Source organism: Giraffa tippelskirchi, chromosome 7 (assembly GCF_054371585.1).
Source record: "Giraffa tippelskirchi isolate mGirTip1 chromosome 7, T2T-mGirTip1v1.2.pri, whole genome shotgun sequence".
Classification (NCBI taxonomy): domain Eukaryota; kingdom Metazoa; phylum Chordata; class Mammalia; order Artiodactyla; family Giraffidae; genus Giraffa; species Giraffa tippelskirchi.
In genome coordinates this window covers 54,584,133-54,611,015 of record NC_137281.1, presented here as the reverse complement: position 1 = coordinate 54,611,015, position 26,883 = coordinate 54,584,133, and the positions used below count along the sequence as shown (strand labels likewise).

General features: G+C 45.1%; 1 protein-coding gene across 2 annotated transcripts in view; it reads left to right on the top strand.

Annotated features, from left to right (window-relative positions):
* WWOX (WW domain containing oxidoreductase) overlaps nucleotides 1-26,883 on the top strand; it is a 918,690-nt gene that overhangs the window by 781,780 nt on the left and 110,027 nt on the right. Inside the window, exon 9 of one of the 2 annotated variants that reach the window (XM_081513870.1) lies at nucleotides 3,201-5,526. The exons of the other annotated variant lie outside the window; for it this stretch is intronic. Coding sequence (XP_081369996.1) covers nucleotides 3,201-3,245 — 45 coding nt within the window. The 3' untranslated portion in view covers nucleotides 3,246-5,526. Of the gene's footprint in view, nucleotides 1-3,200; nucleotides 5,527-26,883 lie in introns of those variants that run through there. 2 annotated transcript variants of the gene reach the window in all.

Here is a 26,883-nt window from a genome sequence, read left to right as displayed (position 1 = left end):
AAACAGTGTGATGACTATAGCAAGAAACAGGGGAAGGGGGAAGGAAGGAAAGAAGAAAGAAAAGGAAAGGAAGGGGAAGGAGAGAGGAAAGAAGTTTATCAACCTTGATATGTGGAATTGAAAAAGAAATTCACATCTCTTCACAGTGAACGAAAATAGCTTGACCTTTACAAATTTGGCCTGATCCCTGGAAGGAAAACTGTCCCTAGGCATAAGATTTATGTAATCAATCAGCTAGATCTTATTTTGGCTGAGCTTAACTTCCATCTGTGGGTTTACCCAGCAGTATCTGTGGGCATGCAAGGAGACACCTGGATTTGGGCCAGGTGTGCGGATCTGAAAGAAGAACAAGACTAGCCCCACTTTGCTACCTCACTTTGACCAAGGTTTATGGAGAGGGTTGTCTGATTCCTCAAATGAAGATATAGGGCACTGAGTGAAATTTGAATTTCAGATATGCAATGGATCATTTTTTAAATATAAGTACGTCCCAAATATTGCATGGGACAAACCTACGCTGGAATTTTATTTTATTCAATACTAAAAAAGTTAGCCTCTATTTCTCTCTTGCTTTTAGTACAATATGCTCTGTGCAGTTTTGGGGGCACACTTAAATGAAAAATTATCTCATTCTAAACCAAAAAAATGAATCATTATATATTTGAAATCAAAATTTCACTGGGGATCCGGTATATTTTTCTTTGCTAGCTCTGGCATTTCTACTTACAGAACAACTAGAAAAGGTCTTACTCTTCTCCAAACACTTTGAACATGTCCAAAGCTGGCATCATTGAGCCTTGAAGGTGGCACAGAGCACCTTAAATCTGATCCCAAACTGTGACTGTTGAACAGATTTATGGTTTCTTGTCAATCACACTGATTTCGGGAGATTGTTATTAATGTAGAGCTTTATAGGAAACGTTTCCTTCTGAAATGACATTTTAAGTTAATGTGAAATTGCATTTTAATTTAATTCGAGGGAAGTCATAAACAGGTGGGAGAATTATGTAACAATAATTGTGTTTGCAAGAAATTGATTTCATCCTAAAATTACATGAATATGCGATTACAGTTTGTTGTCATCCTGAAATGCACTGTTTAACCATAAAATACAGCATAAAAGACACCTTCCTGTTGACGCCCTTAATCTACTGTGTAATTGCTTAAGTAAGAACATTAACAATATTGTCAGCTACCTATTCCCAAATACCTTAACTACCAGCTCACCAGTATGGGTTTGAGTTTGATATCTGCAAAGTATAAAGCAGAAACTCAACAGTATTTGAGAATTTGGCACTGGCTCACAATATTCTTAACCAAACAAAGACATGGAGACCTTGAGAAACAAGTAACCCCACAACAATATTAAAGTTGTTCTCTTAATAATCCTACCCCGTTTTTCGAAAACATTACCTTTTCGCTACTTAAAAATACTCTGGACTGTTTCACCCATGAAAAAATAGCTTTATTAACAACTTTAGTAATTTATCATGCTCAGTGTCTTTTTTCTCAGAAATGTTGCTTTTGTACACTGAGAGTTCATTCATTTCAAGTTTGTCCTTGGCAATTCTTTATTGAACAGATTCCATTTTACTCTCTCTCTCCTCTCTCTCTTTTTTTTTTAAATACAAAGCTGATAAATAACGAAGACCAAGCAGGCTCAAACCGATTATATTTCTGGATACAAACCAGATGTGCAGTTAATCCATCATTGTTCCTGTGTCAACTACCCCCACCCTCACCTACACTTGAAGAAAAACAAACCCAGCCTGATTTCCATGCTAGTTCATTTCCTTGAACTTGGTAAGAGCCTCACTGCAGTAATTTCCAAAAATAGTTTCGGAAAATGCAGAAAACTGCAGTGCTAATTCTGCCTGCTACACTGTGAGCACAGACCCTTGTGAATTTCACTGCATGCTTCCCTCTCGGCCGAGAGGTTTGGCCCCTGCCTGTTCACTGGTGAGGACCTTGTAAACCAAAGCAACAGTGTGGGTCATGGATGCTCCTGCTTTTTGTAGCTCCTTCAATTCCAATTGTCCCATCGATGGCTGGTGCCACCTGGCTTATTTCAATTTGTGCTTAGTATCAATAGAATCTCATATCATCTGACCAGTACTGACTGGTAATAAATAGCAGTATTATTCTCTTCCTTCTGTGCTAAGCTGCTTCAGTTGTGTCCGACTCTGTGTGACCCTATGGACTATAGTTCGCTAGGTTCCTCTATCCATGGGATTCTCCAGGCAAGAATAACTGCAATGGGTTGCCATGCCCTCTTCCAGGGGATCTTCCCGACCCAGGGATCAAACCCACATCTCTTATGTCTCCTGCACTGGCAGGTGGGTTCTTAACCACTAGCCCTACCTGGGGCTTGGCAAACCAAAAAAAAAAAAAAGAGCACTGAAAAATACCTTACCTCTTAAAAAATAAGGCTTCCCTGGTGGCTCAGACAGTGAAGAATCCACCTGCGATGCGAGAGACCTGAGTTCAATCCCTGGGTTGGGAAGATCCCCTGGAGAAGGGAACGGCAGCCCACCCCAGTATTCTTGCCTGGGGAATTCCATGGACAAGTAGCCTGGCAGGCCATAGTCCATGCGGTGGCAAAGAGTCAGACATGACTGAGTGACTTCCACTTTCTCCAAAAGTGACTGGGCACCAGAGGAGTTCTTCCTAGTCTTACTTTATAAGCGAAATCACAAACCAACCTCCTACTGTCTCATCTTTTGTTTAATTTAACCACTGAGGCCATTGTCCCCAGCCTGCGTTCTTTGTGTTCTTAAGATTCTCAACCTCTCTAGAGGTGCCTTCAGGGGCCTGGGTGTGTGCTGTGACTTGAGGAATAGTGACCGATCATTATGACAACTAACATCGGTTGATCAGAGCTTATTGTGAGCCACGCACGGACCCTTCTAAAAACTTGCATCCACTCATAAACACTGTGAAATAGGTACTGTGGTTTTACTGATGCAAAAACAACCACAGAGAGGCTCAGGAGTACACTGAAGGTCACACAGTCAGTAAAAGGCAGAGTGCGCAGTCTGGTTTCCGACTTACAAACTGGTATACTGCACGACCCTCTAGGGAACATGCCTCTTGAATGCAAAGGCGGTACTTTGTGTTTCCTCAGTCTCCAATCAGAATCTCTCATTTAAGCCTGTAAGTTGAGGCAGACATGATAACCAGGTGTCGTTTTGTGTGCCCAGTCCACAGCCTGTCTCGACCAGCAGAAATGTTCGGAAAGACTCTGAAGTCTGGTCCAGCCTCCAGAGGATTGAATCCCACAGTCAATCCGGGGCGTCTGCTCTGAGTGCGGGAGGACTGTACGTACCAGGCATCTGCCACTCCTGGATTAAAGCATTTGAGTCTCTGGTAAAATGCAAATTGTACCTGTCGGAATACACATGCAGTCCCTACTGGTTGCTGATGCTTAGACAAGAGTCAGTGTATTTAGTAAGCGTGACACAGAGAAGTTGGGTCACAAGACAGGTATGTTTGGAATTATGTGGATGCTAATCCGTGACAGTGTTGGTTCCTGGGAGTGAGGAGCCCACAGTGGAAGGGAAGAAACAGAAATCAAAGTTCCAGCTGCCCTGAAAACAAACTGCCCACATCCTAATTTTGCTCTGGACTGCTTAAGATCGCTGTTACAGTCTTGAGCACATCTGTAGCAGTTTGGACCATGGCTAATACACCTCCCTTGCGGGTGCTGTGCTGGACACTGTGGATATGTTCACCTCTGGTCAAGGTCAGAGCAGTCTTCCTTGGAGAGATTGCTGTTCCCGCTGCATGCAGGGGATGTGGGTGACTGAGGATATCTATCCTCATGGCAAAGCTGGGATTCAGAACAATGCCCATGTACTTTTCAAGCTTCTCTCTCCCTTAGAATTGTCTTCGGCGGGTGGAGGAGTAGTGTGATTCCTGATGCCCTTCCAGGCAGGGCTGCAACTGGAGGTTGCAGGGGTGAAATACCCCTTTCTGTTTGCTTTGCACAAACCCAAGGTGGGGGAGGGGAGGGAGCAAGAAAGCCAGAAAGGACCATCCATGCGTCTTCAGGCTTTAGAACCATCGCAGAACATCTCCTTTCCTGCATTCTCTGTTTATGAGCAAAATGCTCAATACCTTCCGGCGTGCGCTTTGAACTGCTTTTAATTATCTTCCGTCAGATGGAACAAAGGTAATGGGCACCTGTCATCGTCGTGGAGGCGCTGTTGGAATTTTACTTCTGTGGGGAAGGCGGCCACCGTTTGCCCGGGAACCAAGGCCCCTCCAAGTTGAGGACACTTCCCAGTGCCACACGGTGTAAATCACAGCGCAAACTATGCGATTATCCCCTGCAGAGGAATCGAGTGCGGCTTTATGGGATTCTTCACCAAGCACTTAGGGATAATCTGATATAAAACAGCAGGGGTGGAGAGTAATGACAACTTTAAATTAGTTTAATGAATGTTTACATTTTTTGAAAAAAGGCTTTTCTGCAAACCTGGAAATACAAAGTGACAGCTTCGTTTCCGGGTCCCCCACTCCAGTGGCACCTCCTGGTTTTTCAGCCCTGGGAGAATGGTGGCTTGACTTAACCCCTTTAGCGCCGGTGCACTCGGGCGCCCCCATCATCCCGTCTGGCTTCCAACAGTCCCTGGAATGGTGCTCTGTAGCATTTCCATTATAAACATCAGATCGGTATTGAGGGAACATCTGTTTTAAGTCAACTGAGCCTCAATCCAGGAAAAAATAAATTTCTGGCTCTCCACCTGCTCCGAAGGTCAATTACCCACCCACATCAGCCAGAGATGGCTGATGGGCTGCAGATGCAGAGTCTATTTTTAGCTGGGTTTTGGCAGGTAAGCCGCTTGTTGACTGCAGTAGAAGAAGGGGAAGAGGGTATGGGAGGTTGATAAACCATGACAGTATTTTAAGTGTGGTGCAGTGCCAAGGCCCCCAGCAAATCCCTGTAAGGTGCTTCTGGGCCTTTTCCCTACTTGCGATGAAGAATTCATGTTGGCAAAGGACACAGAGTGGGGTGTTTATATTGCTTACAATATGTGGAGCGGACCTCAAGGTATTTTGGATAAGATACAACAATTGCATTTCAGCTATAGTTACCTACCCCGAAGTGCCCCTGTTCTCTTTAACACTGCTTTCAAAGAATGATCTGCTTTTTGGTTCTGAAATCCGGATACTTTGCCTTGTGTCTCTATCTTGGCTCCCTCACTTCTCATCAGGCTGAATTCTGTGCATAGGTTGCCCATCTGGAATGTTAGTCACAGCTATGCAGATGAACTGGGCCTGGGGTCTAGAAGGAACAATCACCATCAAACAAAAGCAAGAAATAAAACCAAAGCCTAAAGGGTTGGTGCCCTGTCAGGAACATTTGGCAAAGCAAATGGAGAATTCCAAAAATTGATCTAGAAATAGACTCAGGCCTGCTTTGGCCTTTAAGCCATCAATAGAAGCATCAAATCTAGCCCAGGAGAGTGGGGTTTTGCAGTCCCCACTTGACTGGCATTCCATCCAGCACCTAAAAAAAAAAAAAAAAACCCTTTGTGAAGAAATCTACAAGCCCTTAGGAACCAGAAGAAAACTGAGTAAAAATAGCTCTCAATGGCACCAGCTTCCATCTCTGTGGGATCTAAGAAGCTGGAAAGCCTAAAGAGCCTGGTGCTAGCTGCTGCTTCACAGGCTGAAATCAATTTTTAAATAGGAAATCCAAAGATAATGAGATAAGTGCAGAAGCAAACAAATGGCAATTTTCAGTTAATGAGCATGTTGGAAGACTGAGAACCCGCATTCTCCTGGAGATGACTCTAGCCAGGCCATCAGAGGACCTGGAGCCAGACACATTTGGGTGTTCTAGAAGTCTTTGGAATGTAGAAAAGGGTACAGATGAACCTGTTTGCAGGGCAGGAATAGACAGGCAGACGTAGAGAATGGACATTGGACACAGTGGGGGGAAGGGGAGGGTGGGATGATCTGGGACAGTAGCATTGATATACATATACATACTACCATGCGTTAAATTGGGCTTCCCAGGTGGCACTAGTGGTAAAGAATCCGCCTGCCAGTGTAGGAGACCTGGGTTCGATCCCTAAGTTGGGGAGATTCCTGGGAGCTGGAAATGGCAACCAACTCCAGTATTCTTGCCTGGGAAATCCCATGGACAGAGGAGCCTGGTGGGCTATACAGTCCATGGAGTCACAAAGGGTTGGACACAACTGAGTGTGCACGCACGCACATACACACACACACACACCATAAAACTCCACTGTTGCACCTCTGTCCTTCTGGAATGTTCTTCTAAGTCCTGTATGTTTCTGCTCAGATATCTCCCCCTTAGGGAGACTTTGCCTGGACACCCACCATACATAACACTTCTACCTTCATGCTCTTGGGGTACCCCCTATCTTGTTTGTTTTTTTTCCTTTGCAGACATGGTACATTTCTGTTTCTTTATGGTTAGTCTACCCTGCTAGAAGGTAAACTCAATGGCAGCTCCATTCCCCATGCCTACAACAGTGCCTGGGCAGCACACCAAATTGCTTGTAAATACTGTGTAGCTTGAAATTCTTGAATGTGTGCGTTGCAGAATTTAGCGTTGGAAGCCATCTGCAAATGAAAAGTCCTTTCTTCCCTTCCGGTCCTTCCCAAGGAAGGCAGCCTCATCAGAGAGCCCTCTCCTGGGAATTCCTGAAATCCCAGCGAAGGACTTGAAGCAAGCCAATAAGTAATTAGCTTTGAGATAGGAACCTACGCAAAAGCAGAGTCCACAGATTCCCTAATTGATCTTCCTGCCTTTGCATTGGCCACGGCCAGACCCTGGCACTCGAAGCTGCCAGTGCAGCGCCCCGGGAGAGGCAGAGGGTGGCGGTGGAAGATTCTTTAACCCTGCGCAGACGCGCTGTTCGTGTTAATGGAATCTGATAAGGGTGACTGAGGAGAGAGCCTTGCGTGAACATCTCCGTCACCCTTATAAAAATAGTAGCCCCAGTAACCGGTGACATTTATGGACAACCTAAGAATGCCAGGACAGCGCCAAGTGCTTCTCATAGCTGCGCTAACTTGAAACCTTGACATCTTAGGGGTAGGAATGATGATACATCTGGGGAAACTGAGGCAGGGGTGGTGTTTCTGTCTTTGCTCAAGTCTTCCAGGAATAAGTGGCAAAGTCAGGACGTGGTCCACCTCTGTCTTCTGACTCGCCTGATCTTCAGAAAACATCTCAAGCACAGGAGGCAAGAGAGAGAGGAGCTGGGGGGATGTTGCTGAAAAGGGCCTCCTTGGCGCTGATGCTCACTGCCTTCAGTTCCCACCTGCCCGGATCAGCTGTTTTATTCCCCCTTGTAAGGCCTCCTTCTATATTGACACTCACCACGCACACTAACATTCTTTCTTTTTTTTAATATTCATTCATTGATTTGTTTATTCATTTATCTGACTGCTTTGGGACCTTTAGTTGCAGCAGGCAGGCTCTTAGTTGCGACATGTGGGATCTAGCCCCCTGACTAGGGATGGAACCTGGGCCCCCTGCATTGGGAGCATGGCGTGTTGGCCACTGGATCACCGCGGAAGCCCCCCAGCGTTCTTCATACATTTCACAACTTGGTAGGTTTCAGACTCATCTGATGAGTCAAGTGCAGAGCAGATAAACGACCAGGAAAGAAACGGTGCCCTGACCCCCTGTGACCTGTATGACCTCCCACTCCGGGAAGGGCAGAGGGGGGTGCAGCTAGGTAACCCCACGACCTGGGGTTCAGAAAATCGAGAGCGCCTCGGTGTGCGGCACCTGCCCGACGGTGAGCGTGATGAATGCCACTTGGAGCAGCCAGTCCCCTTTCATACTCCGTGAAGGCCGTGCACGCCTCGCATTAATCACCACCAAGCAAACACGGGCTCCCAGCAAAGGAGCCAGATGATTGGGAACACATTCAAAACAGCTTTATTTCATTGACAGACAGGGCCTTTTTTGTTAAACTCTGGTTTAAAAACCTTTTACATCTCTGTCTTGTTCACACGTTACCATAGTCATTCATACTTATGTAAACGGAAGAACTTGGGGCTGGCTTATTTATCACAACCAACTGGCAGGAAAAGGGTCCCAGAAAAAGAATCTTTATTTGAGTTTTTTTTTTTTAATGCTATTAAACAGGGCTAATGGGAATGACACTGTTATCAGCCAAGATTGAAGTAAATGGGCTTCTGAAAAAAGAAAATAAAGAATCTTCTAAATGTCAATGTGCAAATAGAAAACAGTTAATTAAATGAGAGCGTGTGGTCAGCAAGATAGCTCATGTCTTTGCTGCTGGGACAGCACAGAAGCTGGGAAGAAGGACTAGTTATCTGGGGTTAACTCAAGTTTAGGTAAGGAGTACTAGTTAGTTAGACTTAGGTAAGTGCCATATGTAAACTAACTTTGGCCCAAGTGACTAGAGTGATTCATTCAGAAGTCTCTTGTTTCCAGCTTTTTCCCCCTAAATAACCAAAAAGTTCTGGAGAAGAGAATGGCTACCCACTCCAGTGTTCTTGCCGGGAGAATCCCATGACAGAGGAGACTGGCAGGCTACAGTCCATGGGGTCACAGAGTTGGACATGACTGAGCAACTAACATTTTCACTTTCACTTCAATCAAAAAGTTACCCAAACCTTTAAGTCGTATATCTCAAGGCATACTAATTCTGGTATTAATATTTAAGCATCTAGAATTATCTTGAAACATGTACCCTGAAAAGAATCCCCGAAGAAACACAGCGTGTCCCTAATGCCTCTCGACTGGTCTTCCTAAAGAATCATCTTCCCAAGAGTGAGCACGTTTGACCCCAAAGAGAAAAGTTAAGCTCTCTCCCTAACAACCGAGGCAGGAGAGGTCTGGTATGCGTTGTGTTTAGGAAACTCATAAACCCTGACACCAGCACCTGCTCCAGGAGAACACTGCACTCTCATCTGTTCTTAGGAATGTGTATCTGGTTTTGCTTTTTTGTTTTTGTTTTATTGTCAGAAACCAAACAGGAAGGGTCCTACGTGAGGATAACTTAGATAACTGAGAAGTAAACTGAGCTTATGAAATGTTATCCAGCAAAACGTGCCTCTTGGCACTCTGTGGAAATGATGCACCAGTCCAGATGCTTTTCATGGATGATCTCTTGAGGGACTGTTACTATTTCTACTTGCCCCTCCCCCCAGTAGGAAATCCCCCTGGTCTCCAGTGTGGAGCTGCAACCTCAATCCTGAATAGGCGCTGATGGTCAAAGCTCCTGGGCACGTGAGTGGGGCAGCCACGTGGAAAGGTTTGGACTGGTGCAGCAGCAAGGCTTTCCTCCAGGAATGGGGGAGGAAGGAGACACGAAAGGTCAGGTCATGATCAGTAAAGCAAAAGACATCAATAGGGGACTTCCCTGGTGGTCCAGTGGTTAAGGCTCCACACTTCCAATGCAGGGGCCACAGGTTTGACCCCTGGTCAGGGAACGAAGATCCCACATGCCACTCAGCAAGGCCAAAAAAAAAAAAAAGATCAATCATCCGGGGAGCAACCTGGCTTAGGGATTTAAGCAACATCCAAAGTGATACTGTAATAAAATCATGTTTTTTGGTTTTGTTTTAAAAAAGAAACTTTTTTACAATTTTTTTTAAGCCACAGAAATTAAGTTTTTCTCGCCTTATTAAATTGGTGAGTCTTTATTAAAGAATATAGAATCTTATTGGGGGAGAGATATGCATGAGGTTATTGTCATCTCTCTGGGAACTTTTTCAAGTAGCGTCCTCACTGAGCACAGAAATTTTTGACGAAGCATGGTCAGAGCAGGTTACCCCTTACTCCTACCAACTCTACCACATTGCGTCCCGTGATACTCAGAGCTCTTCCTGTTGGGGGGCGGGTGTCCCATATATGAATGTGGCCAAGAACCGTGGCCCTTTGTGTCCCTAGCTGTTTCTTTCCTAGACAGTGAAACAGGCAGCCTCTTTCAGGCTAATAGTTTTGAATCCCATGTGTGCTTGTTCTATTCTGGTCCACGTGATGAAGGGGCTTTGTTAATTGGGGCGAGCTCTTATTGCCCCTAAGTGCATCTTGACAGCCTGACAGGGACCCTCTCTCCTTAATTCAGAGGACACACATTTTAGATATGGGGGTGGTGCACAACCCCAAAAGGAGGCCAGAAATCCCAGCCCTTTGAGAGGGTATAAAAAACGGAAAGAGAGTGTGTGCTTCCCTTCCCCTCACCTCTCAGAGCCCTGTTACCTGGGAGGGTTCAACGTGTACCCAAACCTGGTTTCATTTTATTTTCTCTGGTTCGAGACCTGGGATTTTGGTGTTTCAGGTCCTTGAAGTCCAAAGAGGGCCTCTCTGGCCCTCTGCCAGCCTTCCCATCCCGAGGCAGGCTTAGCTTGCATCCAGTAACTCCGCTGGTGTTCCTAAACCACTCTTGGGTCTGTCTTGGAGTGGATTCCTTCATTGTCTCAGGCAATCGACCTGTTGGTGTAAAAATACCAGTCGGTAACATTTCGGGTGGTAGAGATAAACCAGATCCCACCCAGGAATGAGTAGGAGGTCTGCCTCCCTGGAGACGGTGGTCAGTGGCGTTGTAACCTAATCTGTGTCTAGTTCTCTGTATGTTCTCATTGGGTGGTCAGGTGGCCGAGCCTTGTTTGGGCTTGCTCACTGGTTCCTTTCATTCATTCATCATTCTTTTCTCAAAGAACAATCATTCATCATATTCTGTTAGAGATCACATTTTCTGCAAAGCCATTCTGCCTCCTGCAGAGACAAGGCCTCCATACGGAGAACATTCTATCAGTATGTACCTTGCTTTGTGGCCCCATAATACAGACTCTAAAGTTCATGCAGGAAACAGCGTTGAGTCCCTCAGGACAGAGGAAAGCCACAACATTCATCTAGATCTCCATAACTTGTAATAATTTTGAGGTGCTTTTCTGAAGTTGAACATTTTTTTATTTATTCAAGTGCTTTACACATATTAGGTATTATTAATATTATTGAAACTGTAGTTATTAGTGATAAAATTTAGCTAAGCTTTGTTCCTTATCATGATCATCCTCATGGGGCCTCTTCTCCTAAGTGATCCAGCAAGTCCTTGAGTCTGCGTGTATATTCGTCCTACAACATAATCCTAGAATTTAGTACATGCTGAGTCTTTGATTTCTTGTTTTCAAATACAGAGTCAGAATATGTGTAGCTGTTTTCCAGCATGAATTTGGGCTGAAATGATGAGAAATGTAGAAGCCACTTCCAGCTAAGGGGAAGCCAGTACACATCAAGAGATTACTGGTGGTCTCTGATCCAACGTTAGAAAAATAGAAACAACCCTTTCCAGCACCACCATCTTTAAAATCCATGTATCTGAAACTTCTTGCTGAGAAACAGAACCAAAAAAAAAAAAAAAAAGCCTTGGGTAGGCTTCCCTCCATCCAAAGTTATATTCAAAATCAAATGCTGATGTAATCATTTCCATTCTGAACTCAGAAGATAGAGTGAAATGGTCTTTAAGGTTTTTGAGTCTGGTTTGTTGATGCAGAGTCTTTAAAACACAAACAATATTTTGCCAAAATCTAACACATACAACAGATACAAGGGAAGGCCACTGTGTTTAAGTCGGAAGCTGCAAGCCTCCCAACTTCTGCTTCTGTGAACTCTTCTTCACCCCTTGGGAATCCTCAAGACCCCAGAGAAACTCAGTATGAAAATCCCTGTGTAAGTGCAATAGTCGTTAGTCTGTCTGAAATTTACTCTATCAGTGTTTCTCGAAATATGATTCCTGAGTTACACTGGAGATGGCAACCAACTGAATTAGAATCTCTGGGGGTGTGGACCAGGAATCTGCTTTTGCATCAAGCATCCCAGGTGATTCTTGTCAACCCTAAAGTTCAAGAATCACTGGACAGCAGAGTTACTTATTTCCAAATCTATCTTTTGTCCATTATGAAACTAGTACATATACACTCCAGACAAGCGAAAAATAGGGAAGGGAAAATCTCTTCTGCTTCTACCACCCTAAGCTAAAACTTTTAGGACTTGGAAGTATTTCCTTCCAGGCTTTTTTTTTTCTATACATAAGTTTTCATTTGTAATATAGTTTAGCCATCGTTGTTGCTGTGTCATTATTGTTTACATGTGTCAATTTCATCTTCATGACCTAGTCTGTCTGATAGATATTATTATACCCATTTTACAGATAAGGAAATTAAAGCAGGAAGATTTTTCCAAACATAGTTTGCAGACACCTTGACAGCCTGCTTCTTTCCATTGCAACTATATCGAAAGCTCCATTACCTTATTTTTCATAATTGTATTTTTCTTGTTGCTTTTCACTGTTAATGGCAAACTTCAGTTAACTACAGCTCTCATATTGGATAGAGCATGGAGTTCCCAATTTTCAACATTATAAATAATATACTTGTTGAAGTGTATTTTTTTCTTTTTTTTCCTTTCTATATGTGAAACAATTCTTCTTGAAAATATTTCTTAAAAAATGGAATCTCTGGTCAAAAATTTCGAGCAGCTGATATATTGCTGACATTTCTCAGAGAATGCCACCGACATATATTGACTATAGTTTTCTCAAAGGGATATTATGAAGCACATCCCAGCTTTGTATCAGGGAACAAGCTGTCACATTTGAGTGAAATTTGTGGGTTATTTATAACCACAGACAGTATCATGTTTGCTTCCTTTACAGAAATCTAAGTAAAAGAATCACTTTTTCCTAGTATCTGGATGACTTGATTTCTTACAATCAAGCTGGCCTTCTTGGAAACTCAGAAAGGCAGCCCTTTCATCTTCATTCACAAAAGATCCGTTCTCACCCTTTTTCTGCACCAGAATTCCATGAGGCCATTGTGAATCTCTGGAAGAATCTAGATAACCTCTTTTTCAGAGAAGCAAGATATTGCGGCTGGCTCGTTCACTCTCCCTCCTGCCCTCGGCGCTGAGAGCTGTCTAAGCATCCTCTGCCGTGTGCTTGGGCCTCTGTGCCCAGCCCTGCCCGCGCCTGCCTGCAATGGCCCGTCACAGGGCTTGTGTCTATACCTGTGACCGCGTGACAGTCTGGGTGCCATGTGTGAAGAGTACAAACATCAGTCAGACAAACAGGATTTAAAGGGTGGCTGTGGCTTCACCACCTATATTAGTTGAGACACTGGGTGGTCAAGTTCTTTACAGTTTCTTGCTTCCATTTCCTGACCAGCCAAATGGGCACGGTAGTACCTACCAGACAGGGTCACTATGAAGACGAAATTTTTTAACCTGTGTGAAAACAACAGCAGCAGTGACGATGACTGTGGTGCATCAGAAATTGATCATGTGTCAAGGTCAGTGTTTACCACTTTACATATGTTATCCGGTGTCATGTTCATAGTTACCCTGGCAGATAAGTGGATAAGTGGTATTATTATTCCCATTTTACAGATGAGGTTTAAAGAGGTGAAGTGTTAGGTCAAACTATTGGAAAGTGCCATTCTTGTGGGTAAAATGGTCAACCGTCAGTCATCAGAGTCATCAGTGTCAACCTAATCATTTGCCCAGATCTCATAAAGAAAGGATCAAGGTTTTGACCCAATGCTGTTCAACACCTAAGCCCAAACTTCTCCATGTTAAATGGAATCCTAAAGCCCTGGGCACTCTGCCTCACAGAAATCAGAGACTTAAAACCTGTTTGTTTCATTTTTTTCCACGCACCCATGTCCACCATTAAAATGTACCGAAGATCAAACAGGGCCCTTGTACTGTGACAGACATCCGAATGCTGAATTTCCACGTGGAACTGGGTCTCCAGAGCAAACACAATGGAGAAAATTGCCATGGCCAGTCCTCGCATTGTGTGAACTGAAAAAAAAGAAAAAAACACATGCATGCGCACAGACCTGATTTGAATGGTATTTTTGAGTGGAAGCTAAGTAGGAGCTGAAAATGGCCTTTTAAAATACAGAACATAAGGATGCAATTCACAGAGCTGGTCTAAACTGTAAACATGCAGCTGTGGGGTTTGTGAGGCTCCGTGCTTACATACTGACAGCATACAAATTGTCAAGTACTTAAAGTTCCATTGTTGCTGGGAGGGCCTAACCCACTGTCCTCAGATGGTCTTGATTTTTTTTTTTTTAAACCACAGGATTCATCTCTCTCACATGAGATATGGTGAAATATAATAAAATATCAACACTAATAGACTATCAGGGATAATCAATAATGACTTTTCCAAATTCCTTTGTTTTATTATCATATGCTAACAGGATTCTTTTTTTTTTTTAAATGCAGAGATTGAAGTTTGCACTCTCCTAAACTCCTGCAAGAAATCCCTGTGCAAGGTGCAGAGAATGGTCATACATGTTCTTGGCCTTTCTTACAAAAACCTCTCGAGCGAGTTCACGTGGACATTTATGGGGTTGTCTTTCAGCACCCGTTTCCCCTCTTCTCCTGGAAACCCTATTCCTGCCTGCAATCCCTGTGGCTTCCTTGGAAGATGCCATTTTTGTCTGGCTAATGCACCTGAACTCTGTTGATTAGTCCATGGTTTAGCACCTGCCAACAAACTCAACTGAGAAAATAGGGCTTTGGAACTGGGGAGTTTCAGTCCCTTTCCACTGATGGAAGCTCTCGGTTACAAACTTTGGGTTTCCTGCTATTGCTGACAAGATCTTGGCTCTTTGTACACCAATGCTAAACAGAAGTACAGAGACAGAGTTGTAGAGGAGAAGGAAAGAGTAGCTTTATTTCTTTCCCAGGCAAAAGGGGACCACAGTAGGCTAGCACCTCAAGAACTGTGCCTCCCTACCTGGTGAGTAGAGAGAGGTTCTTTAGTCAGGCAGGAGTACATGATAAGGATCAAGGCATTAACAGTCTTGAAGTTCTTTCTTCTGCAAAGTTTCTAAAGGGTGGGTTGCTGACAAGATTAGGCTGTGTCGGGGGTCTTAATCTTAACCAGCCTTAAATCTTGCCTCAGGTGGTCTGTGACTGCCCCTCCCTTGATTAGCAAATGTCCTGCCCTTTGGAACTCAGAGAAGGGAACTCATGGGAGGCTCCAGTCTTGCCTACAAGAAGGGAGGACAAAAAGGTCTCTGTGCCCAGGAGCCCCACAGTGCCCTGTTTGGCATCACGGTGTGGAAAAAAGACAAGGCAGAGATGCAGACCATAGCATCCCTTGCTCCAGTATCCCCTGGGTCTTGCTGCCTCCTTGACGTTTCTGATGGTTCCTCAACTACCCCCCCGCACTCCACAGATGGACAGATTCCTCTTCATTTGTGGTGGGCTTGGTCACTTGCAAACGGAACATCATGGGGATGTCTGCCTCTGTCCGGGCTGACTTTGGACTCACTTTTTGGTTCTCAGGGCTCAGGAAAAAAAGTATGTACATGTGGCATGTGCTGGTGTGTTGTGTGCAGGCGTGGGTGCAGTGATGGCAGGGCTGTCGAAGTTGTGAGGGGAGTCCTAACCAGCATGTCTTCCTCTAGGCTTCCTCTGCAGCTGTCCAGAGCTCCATTTGGAACCCTGACTGTGCAGTAGTGTGTCCATCCATTGACCATCTCATTATAGGAAACTGTGAGCTACTTGGAAGGTAGAATTTGTCTTCTCAAGGAGCAAATCCCCAGCTGTTAGTACAGTTCCTGGCCTTGTGTGAAAACTTCATAAGCATTTGTTGGCTTAAACTGAATTAGTTGAAAGTAACTCAAAGATTGGTGGATGAGGGAGTTTATAGCCCAATCGAACCCAACTCAAGGGATCCCTGCCCATCTCTTAGAATCAAGCTGGAGTAGGCTCTTTCATCCAACATGGACACTGTACTTTCTGCTTCAATTATGTCATCTCAGCCTTTGCCACTGAGCTGTGAGAACAAGTCACTTCACCTCTCTTACATGGTGTTAATGAGACCTACCGCTGAGGTAGGTCAGTATGAAAATGAAAAAGTCCATAGAAAGTACTGTCATGGGACTGACCATGCACTCTGGACTCACCCCTTCCCAGCCTTGCTATCTGCTATTAGTGGAGCCCTGAACAAAAATCTGAATCTCTGCTATCTTTTCATTGGTCCAGGCTTTGCTCATCACATTATCTTTGAATGGAACACATGTCACTGGATTGATCCCTGGCTGTCCTCAAGGTGAGGAGAAGCCAGGAGACTTAAGACACAGGCATGCAGACCACGCTCATTACAGGTTTTGCATAAGTGGTGGGGGCTCCCCCGCCGGCGGCGGCTCCTCTCACTGTCTGGCTGCCTCTAGTCCATGGCGGAAGCCTCGCTGTGCTTGAGTGACAAAGCAGATTGCTTCCTCCCACTTCTGTGGCTTGAGACCCCTTTCTCTATCCTAGTTTCACTCTGATTGGCAAGTTCACTCAGAGTGAAACCTCAGCAAAACCTCAAGGTTTGGCTTAACTGCAAAGGGGGTGGTTGATATCAGATTCATACCCCAAAACAGAAGACCACTCGTGAGAAATTCTGTAAGCCCGGCAGTGTGGTTTATGTCAGAATTAGCCTATTGGGGTGAAGCTATTCAATGCCAGGTGAAATATAGCATCATCAACTAGAATCCTCAAGTCTTAGAACCTCTTAACCCAGCACCAGCTAGTGGGTTAAGCACTGGGAAGGTTGTGACCAATCCATTTCCCTGACAGTCATCTGAAACTGACAGTCATCTGAAACAATACTAAGCACAATCAAAAGCAATATTAAAGTATGTCATCTCAGGGAAAGAGAGGCAGGAATCGAAAACATCAGTGCTCAAGAGTTAGACGGACTTTTGTTTTAGACTGGCTTATAGTGGCTTAGATGATAAAGAATCTGCCTGCAATGCAGGAGTCATGGATTTGATCCCTGGATCTGGAGGATCCTCTGGAGTAGAAAATGGCAACCCATTCCAGTATTCTTGCCTGGGAAATCCCATGGACAGAGCAGCCTAGCAGGCCACAGTCCATACTGTTGCAGGAGAGTCGGACACAACCGAGCGACTAACACACTCACATTCTGCTTCTTACTACCTAGTTGAGTTCCCAAGCCTCCATCTCCTTATTTGTAAATTACAGGTGATACAAACTACATGGATTTGTTAGGAGTATTCAATCGGGTGAGGGCCATAAGATCACCCTGCATAGGGCTGGGAGAAGCAGGTGCTCAGGAATGGCTCCTTTTTGACCTTTTTTACAGATCTGTGTGGATGTACAGATTAGCCCAAGGGCACTAAGGCCAGGCACCTGGCCCATCTTCATAGGTTGCACCATAGGTTGCACCACTGTGGTTCACATAGCTGTTTTTATGAACCATAGCAAACTGCGAAGCCTCCACTCTTGATTTTGCCACATATGTACAGGCACAGGCTACCTCAGATCCGTGCACTGGTATTTTAGAGGTTTACTGGGGCTTATGGACACTTCTGTGATCAATACGACAAGTAAAAAATTAATTGTTCTTAGGATGACCGCTTTTGAGAATGGAGGTGTGAAGCTGCGAGAGGGTGTGGGTGTGATATTTACTGAGCATTTCTTTTGGTGTTTCAACTTATCCTTGCAGCTGAGGCTTATAAAGGTTTGTGGTTGCTCCAGCATGGCATACATAGTAGGTGGCAGATGTGTATAATAACAAGTTCAAGGGGAGCTCATTTGGGGAGATCAGTGATATAAGAAGCTACCTCTTAAATTCTGAAATCTGTATCAGAGAGTGTCGGTGGCAGGGGGCGGGGGGGATCCTTAAACTTCTACCAAAGATAGAGCACTAAAATTCAAGACCCCCTTTTTAATCTTTGTTATGAATCTAGAAAAGATAATGAATAAAGCACCAGCACATATTACGCTGGAAGCCCTGTGTAAGTCATTCCAGCAGGTCTCAAACATGTGGTCCCTAAGCTTGAGGGTACAGGTTAGGGGTGCACTTCCTTGCTTCCCTTGACAGTAGGATCCACTCCATGCTTTGCTTTGGCCCATGGAACAGGAGTGAAAGTGATGGATATCACTTCTAGGGAGAAATTTTAAGAGCCATTGGGCCCCCAGCTCCTTCCCACCCTCTAGCAATCAAGGGACCAATGTCCAGATGGCATCTCTGAGGTCCTTGAAGGACCACAGTCAACGGACTTCCCTGATGAACATTATTGGACGTGGAGGGGAATGAAGAACAAACCTTTGTTGTGTTCAGTCACTACAATCTTGGGATTATTTGTTACTGCAGCAGAACCTAGCCTATGTTGTCTGATACCAAACTTTGCTTTCTTATAAGACTCCATACCTGGGTTGTTTTATTCATCTGCTTATGCCTGCTTGTGACACTACCCTCCTTCCAAATGTACTCCAGGCTCTCACGCAGGGTAAGAAGGTTCAGAACAAAACAAAGATGCCTGCCTGGCACAGAAGGGATACCCTACTACAGTAAACTGATCACTAACACCCAGCCCTGAATCCACTCAGTTTTCACTGAGGCACCAAACTAACCCTGCAGAGTCCTTGTTAACTAACTCCTTGGCCAGTTTTCTGTATTCGCATAGGAAGGTCTCTTGCCAGATAGTTAAAATGTTCATGCTCCTATTTCGTTTTAATGCAAACTGACATTTCTTCTTCTTCCTGCGGTGGGTTTCTCTTATGAGGTCGTGCTTTGCATTTTCATAGAAAGAATGTCTGACTCCCCACCAGGAGCCCACCCTGTAGTTTCTGTGGGGGCAGGATTGGTTAACCACTTGCTTGAGTTTTAAGGCGCCACAAGCAGAACCAGACCGCCATGAGCTTCCTGATTTACACTGTGGTGGAGAGTGTCTGGGGAGCCAGGGAGAAACAGGAAGGGTCTGTTTCAGGAGCCCCAGGGAGAGCTGGGCCGCAGTCCTGGGGGGCTCCCGGCAATCAGAGGGCCAGCTCAAAGAAAGCAGTGAATACTGGCAAATGTTTTTTCTTATTCTTGCTGAAGAGCCTGAGTTGGACCCTAACTCCCTGTGTTAAGAGCTTTCCGTATAGAGGTATAAATCTACATACAGATATTATGTAGAAATCAGTAAATAATACCAAAAAGAAGTAATATAATTTTTTAAAAAAATAATAAAGACCAAAAACTAATAAAATAATTCCTAAAACACATAGTGCAAGCTTATATACTAGGCAGTTCATAAATATCACCCCTTTTCATCTTCTCCATAGTCCCAGGAGTTAGGGTTTGCTGCCTTTTTGTAGAAAGAATGAAGGAGTGTACTTTAAGTGATATAAAATCAAACATGCTTTCATGGACTCATTCAGCTATTCACTTGCTTGTATGCTGAGTAAATATGTCTGTACGTATGCGATTAAGAACAAAAGCTTGAAATGCTCTCTCTCTTTCTCGCTCTCTCTGGACTCCCTTGGGAGCGATGTTGATTCTCTTCTCCTTCAGAACCACATTCTACAGGCCTCTAAGGTTCTCCCAGTGGCCAGCCACCACATGCCACTCTGCAGGCCGTGATGGTAACCACCATGGCCGAGGAAGTGAAAGAGGGTTGAATCAAGTCTTAGCACTTGCTGCACCACCAGTGATGCTCTTCCCTGGCCCCAAGGGCCCCATTGTACCGTCTGCATTTCTGAGCTTTGGGGAAGAACCTCTCAGCTGTCCAGTTCCTCTGGCAGATGTGCGCACAGACCCAGGTTGTGTGTTTTGCTCCTTGGCTACTTCACCGCATAGAAATCTCACTAACTGAAACGGAAATTCCACTGGAAATGTAGCCGTCCTGCCATAAGGATTGGTAGGGGAAGATGATCCAAGTAGAAGTAATTCTTAAATTTAGATTACAGAGTTATACCATCCCATCCTGATAATAACTGTTTAGACCTACAAAGGGTATCATAGTCTACGTTTAATTACTTAATAATTACAGTTCCCTCGACAGAGGGGATTCAGAAGTATCAGCAGAAATATTGTCAGTAAAAAAAGAAAAACAAATATCCTGTTTTACACCAGTTCTCAACATTCTTTAAAATGATCACATGGCCATTTTTTTCTCTTTGAGAATGTGAAAATTTCCAGCCTGTAGTAGATAATAAATATCAGTGTCCTTCTCTAAGAAAGTAAGACCACTTTCCACTCTTCTAATTTTACCTGCAAAATTTCAGAGGTATATTACAAAATGCAAGTTTTTTTGGTTATGAATTATTGTTGTTATTAATTTAGTTTGGTCACTATACAAAGGTCAAGTTTGTGCAAGGCAATGCAAGAGATATAACGGAATGTTTATAGTTGGAGATGTTTATGTTGGAGACATAAAGGAATGTTTTCTGCTTGTATGTATGGTTCTTAACATGTTCCGAGGATGTTAAGATATTTGGATAAACTCAGATTTTTTAAAAGTTTCACATTTCGAAAGAAAATTCGCTTTTTGAAACTGGTGGCAGAATCAGGACATGTGGTCAGTCCTATCCAAATTCTAAACTAATGAGTTCATCTCTCCTCTGGGTGTTGAGCCCTGACTAGATAAGGAGTTTATGTGTCCTGTAAGAGCAGAAGTCATTTCTCTCCACTGCAGATCATCAGGGCTTCCCTGGTGGCTCAGTCGGTAAAGAATTCGCCCGCAGTGCAGGAGACCTGGCTTCACTCCCTGGGTTGGGAAGATCTCCTGGAAAAGGGAACAGCTACCCACTCTAGTATTCTTGCCTGGAGAATCCCATGGACTCCAAGGAGCCTGGCGGGCTACAGTCCATGGGGTCACAAAGAGTCAGACATGACTGAGCGCCTTTCACTTCACTTCACAGGCTAATCAGAGCCTGGGAAGCCCAGTGTCTGAATGGGAGGATGGCAGGAGATATATAACCCCAGAAAGGTGGGTCTCCGGGGCAGAACTGGCCTCCTGACAGCTCAGAAGGCCCTGAGACACCCTGCGAGTCTCTGGATGGGGTGGGAAGGAAGAAGGAGTGGTGCCTTGGAAGTAAGAGAGCAGGCGTCCTGATGAGGAGTCAATTCATCAGCTTTATCAAACAGCCTGGGAAATTCCAGGATTTCCAGCCTTTGGACTAGGTCTTGAAGAGAGATGTGGGCTGGTGCTTCTTTCCCTAGGCCAGAATGCTATGAAGCATGTAGACATCTGGAATGTTCTCAGAAAAGCTTGGCCGTTCCTAAGTTCAGAGGCGTTGGGCAGGAAGGAACTAGAATGGATAGGGGAGAAGAAAGCCACTCACGTGTCAAAGGGCACTTAAATCAGCAGACATCATTGTGTCTGACCGTCTTTTGGGGTGGTTCATAGGAAGCTCCACATGTTTAGAGCCAGTCAGGCCAGGCTGGAGTCACCGGCTGAAGGTTCTTCATCTCATCCGTGTTACAAGAAACTGGGAAGAAGTTGGCCGGGAGGCAGGAAGCCAGAGCAAGACTCCTTGCTGGACAGGAAGTTCTGAGCAACAGGGGTTTGACTCCATGTCGGATGGAGAGCAGAATTCCCTGGAGCTGGCTGTTGGCTCGTGGCAAGGCCCCCTGGTCCTGAGTTTGGGGTCCCACCAAAAAGGGAGACTTCAATTCTTTCTACCAGCACTCTCTCTGGAATTCGGCAAATCCCCTGCTCTCTTGGTGGCAAGAGATCACTCAAGTCCCTGCACATAAGGCGCAGCCCTTTGTTCATGTCCGTGAGAGATGCTGAGCAGGCAGGCCTTGGAAGGACGGGATGTCCGAGAGCCAGGGAGACATCGGGAAACCTCAGCAGGACATGTCCATGAGCCTTTCGTCTAAGGCTCTCCCAGCTCCCTTTGCAGTCTCCTCTCCATTCCAGTTTCTTCCATCCCTTCATCACTTCTGCTTGCTCTTCAGTGTGCCTTGCACATCCCCATGCTGACCTCTCTGACCCCCCTCTGGAGTCCGATCTCATTCGATACTGCTGCTGACTTTGTTTGATCCCTGAAAGAGAAGTTCTGATAGGATCAACTCTCTTCCCAAGGCGATATGCTCAATCCTCCACCCCACCCCCCCACCCCAGACTGCGGATCACCCAGGCACAGTCCTAGTGGTGGCCTCCACGCAATCTTGACTTGGAACCCATAGCACAACCTGTGGATAGGACGTTTTAAGGTACAGAGGAACCAGGGCATCGCAGATCTTTGGAGGTTTTCTCCAGCTCAGCGATGCACAAACTGTACAGTGGTGGGAATTCTGCAGCTGTGGTTGCCCCCATGAGCCTCAGTTTTGGGTCCAGATCAGATAAAGGCCCACGGTTGGCAGAGCATGCTGGATCTGTCTCTGGGGTGGTAGGCAGCGCCAGTGATCAGGAGCAAGTATTATCCGGGCTACCGCACGAGTGCAGTCAGAAGAGCCACAGCGTACCACAGCCGGTGCCTTCTTTGGGGGTTTCTTTGTGAAAGTAAAAGGGGTTTTCTAACTCAATCCCATGGAGACCACTTTAGTTTCCATTTTTCTCAGATGATAACATCTACAGAGGGGCTCCTTTCACTGCGGGCACATCACTTCTCAGACACGTGGTCTGTGTTTGGAACCAAACGATACTTACTAATCACCACAATTAGGACCTACTGCAGGCTGCCAGGACCACCTCAGAGAGACTCCACATATTTCAAGAGAACTCAGAGCTGCTCCCCCGACCCCCGGCCCCCAACAGCAGTGTCAACAGAAGCCCAGGTGTACTCTGACCTCCTGCAAAGCTTAACCTACCTATTGATCACTTCTGTCCCAAAGGACGCTGCTTCCTCTTGAAACATACTTAAAAGTGTGTGTGTGTGTGTGTGTCCTGAAGTTTAATGAGGGGAGCATGTGATAAGCTCAGCGTATACTGAATATAGGTATTATCAGGAATGAAGGTGTTATCAGAAATTCAAATGTCTTGAATTAGGACACTTTGCTGTCCTTTCTTTTAGGTAATTCATGCAATTCCTGTGCTACCAATACCCCACACCTAGAACAAGGGTACAATTTTCCATCAAGAAGACAATGCATGTGGGTACAGAGCCCAGCTCCACGATTTTCTAGCGAGGTGACAGGTCTCATAACCTTTCTCGAGTCTACTTCCTCTTGTTTCAGACGGAGATGTCCGTTACCCATCGTGTAAGACTCTTGGGATGACTGGAACTAATATTTATGAAGTTTTGCGCCAAGGCTGATAATAAGTGATCTTTATCGTGAATATTGACGGTACCGATGTTTACAAATAAAAACAGGAATTACTTCTTCAAATGGCTGCACTTCCATCGGATATTTTCCAGTCCCTCCACTCGTCAGGCTCGGGTAAACAGATGACCGTCTCGGTCACCCAGCCCTGGCGGAACTTCACAACCTTGGCTTGTTTGACACTCCCCACCCCTCCCCACCCCCCACCCCCCACCCCGATCCGGGAAGGATGTTTTGAAAAGCAACATTTTCCCTCCATCAGGGTTATTCTTTCTCCCTCACCCTGTTGTCTTGCTGGATGTGGGGGCGGCCGAATGGGGGCTCAGGGGCCTGAGAAAAGGGGTGAAAAAAAACTCAACTGTGAAAACCCAAGAGAAACCGAAAGATGTGAACACTGGAAAAAAAGAAAACAGAAAAAGAGCTTCTTCAGGACCCAGGCGGTTAAGGAACTGGCCTCGACAGGAAGTGGGCAGGAGGCTGTTTGCAGTGCGCTCATGGGAACTGAGTTGGAAAGTGCTGTGGTGAGTGTGTGTGGAAAAAAAGGGCTCGAATCAAGCTATAAATATCTGTTTCTTTGAAGTTTTATGACCAACAATTAATGTTACTGGAAGGCACATAAAGAGTATTTTCTTGACTTAGTGGGTCTCAGTGGGGCAGGCTCAGGTTAACACACTATCCCCCTGGACGCTGTCCCTGCCTATTCCGTGTGTGTGTGTGTGTGTGTGTGTGTGTGTGTGTGTGTGTGTGAGAGAGAGAGAGAGAGATCTAACACATGTGTCTCAGCACCCTCAGCATAGATTTATATGGTTTATGTATTCATTCATTTGTATTTTCATTTGTTTGCTCAGTTAACCAGTGTCTTTCGACGTATAAAATCCCGCTGATACAGCCATGAATACATGAAACCCCTGTCCACGGGAAACTTTCATTCTAGTTAGGGAAAGAGATATTAAACCAGACAGGACATGCCAGGGATAGAAAAATGCTGGAAAGGTAATCTACACCAGGTAAGAGGGCAGAGGAGGGGAAGACAAGAGGCTCAGAGTCTAGAGAAGTGTCTCTGATAAGCGGCCTGCACATAAAAACCTGCATACATAGGTGAACGTAGAGGAAAGCATATACCAAGGTCCTGGGGCAGGCATGTGCTCAGCAGAGCTTAGGAGAGCCAAGGAGGCCGACAGGAGAGACCCAGGAGTCCTACCCAGAGAAGGGAGTGGCTCTCAAGGGGCAGGCTGTGCCCTGTTTGGAGGTCTTTGGAAGATGTGTGAGGCAAGGAGACTCTCTGGAGTTTTGTTTGGCCCTGCCAAAGAGCTGCCACCAATTCTATAACAATATCTTTCCCCAAAACTCTCCTATAAAACAAAAGCAATACAAAAAAACAAAAGCAAAAATTACTCTATAGTCAGTTGTAGACAGGGATTTTTTTCTTTTTAAAGAATGCTATGGCTTTTTTTTTTTCTCCCCCTTCCTTGCTTGCCTCTTGCTATATACTGACTTCACTGTTAGAACTTTCTGTTATTTCCTTCCTGCTTTAAAGCCCTCCCATGCTTCCCTGGTGGCTCAGCTGGTAAAGAATCTGCCTGCGATATAGGAGACCTGGGTTTGATCCCTGGGTTGGGAAGATCCCCTGGAGAAGGGAACGGCTATCCACTCCAGTATTCTGGCCTAGAGAATTCCACGGATTGTATAGTCCACGGAGTCGCAAAGAGTCAGACATGACTGAGCGACTTTCGTGTTGTGTGTGTTTGTTATGGCTTTTGTGAATGTAAGTGGACTTGAAGCCTGGCAGGCAGGAACAACATCTACCTTCTCCCCTATAGAGGGCCCATGGTACCCAGTCTTCCTTCATGGGAATTTATGATCCTCGCAGTTGAGGACCTGGCTTGAGGTTCACCCATGCACTCACCTAGGTGAAAGCACTGACTAAACAAAGAAGACTCCAAAACCATCTGGAGAATACCATGCTTTGCACGAAAGCAGTTTTAAAGTACCCTGGGGTGTTCTAGAAGTTCCTACTCAAGGATAGTTTCACCTGTCCCAAAGCTCACCTAGGAACTTTGGTACATATAAGTTGGTTTTCTGAAGAGGGTTTCTGCACAGCTTTTTTTTTTTTTTTAAAGGAAATGCAAAGTTCAGATCAAGTTCCCTTCCAGGTAGTCTGAATTAGGGATGTTTGCTGTGTGCCAGGAGAGAGTTTTCCTCCTTTGTTTTCTTGGGTGCTGGGAGCTGTTTATGACAAATGGGGTTCATTACATGGATGTTTTGCCGGTTATTAAGGCTTTCACAATATTAAAATCCAAGGAGATCACAGAGAGGAGAGCCTTTAGGGGCCAGGAATCCACTGTGCTAGCTTGCTTGGAAACTGAACAGCCACCTAGCCCGTTCTTTGTTTAGCATGAATTCAGCTAGAGGCCATGTCACTTTGTTGTCCCCAACTGATAGGTTCAGCGTGTGATCGAGATGTGACCCTGTGTTCATCAGAATCTCACCAGCTAGGGACTTCCCCGGTGGTTAAGACTTTGCCCTTCCAGTGCAGGGGGTGCGGGTTGAATCCCTGGTTGAAGAACTAAAATCCCGCATGCTATGCTGTGCGGTCAAAAAAAAAAAAAATTCTCACCAGCACACCGACCCTACCCATCACCCGGGCATTGTGCTCTCTTTCCCTGGAACTGGGTCTGTGAGTTTTAATAGAAGCGGCTGGCCGCTTTCTGTAAGTAACCTTAAGCCTGATCTCTTTCCATCTAGTGAGGTCCTTTGTTCAGTAAAAGAAATGGTGAGTAGGGAATGAGTTGTGGTGGAAACCGATTTATGTACATTTCAGTAACATGACTTCTCTAGAACTGGACACAAAGAACACAGGTTTTGGAGATCTCTCTGGAATTGATGTAAATGTTGTTTAAAAAATGTTCCTCAGTGACTCCCTGGTGCTGTAGAAATGAGTCTGGGTTTTCAGTCCAGCGTAGCTCACATCCTCACTGACAGACACATGACTTGTAGCCCTAAAACATAAAGTATAATGCTGCCTTCTTACTTTATACTGTAAAGAAAGATGCCAGGAAATTGGTTAAATCAGTGTGAGATAGCCCTTCAATAGACTCTTGTAAATCAAGGCAAAGAATGACACTTCTAAAGAAAAATTTTAAAAATCAGAGCAAGAATGATATGTTTACATCTCTGATAAAAACAAAATGTCATGACATGGTTCTGAAAGAGTGGGAGGAGAGACAGCTATTGGAGTGGGGAAAAAAAACACTCAATACCAACTTCTTCACAACAGTTGTGTTTGAGACATGAGGCTCTCTGGATTTGTTTTTCTTTGTATTTTCTCCTCGTAAAAGATGAGTACTTTTAATTATGAGATCAAAAAGAAATAGGCAGTGGCTTATTTGGACCCATATTTTTCCCTGTTTAATTTAGGTGGAGCTTTTGTTTGCACAAAAATTATGCCTACAGTTCGTACGATGACTTTTTTTTCCCTCTTTTTTTTTTTTTTAAATGACTAGGAACCATTTTCCACTCCCAGCAGCCACACCAGGCCAAGCACTGGCCCCTCAGTTTCTCTGAGCAGGCCTCCAGCGCCAGGTACCACAGAGGCCCAGCGACACCCACAACAAACACGGTGACAGTCACATCACCACAGGCTTCCTGCCAGAGTCAAGGCAGAGGCTGTAGCCTATTTGGCAACTTGAATGAACCTCAGAAGGATAACCAGCTACTCATTAGGCCTGTTACTCTTCCTCAGACCATTGATATTTTCTCTCCTGCCTCCCCTCCCCCATGCCCTCTGACAGAGGGTGACAAGCTCGAAGGAGAAAGGGCGAAGGAAAACCAGTGACTCAGCCAGAGCAGGCCT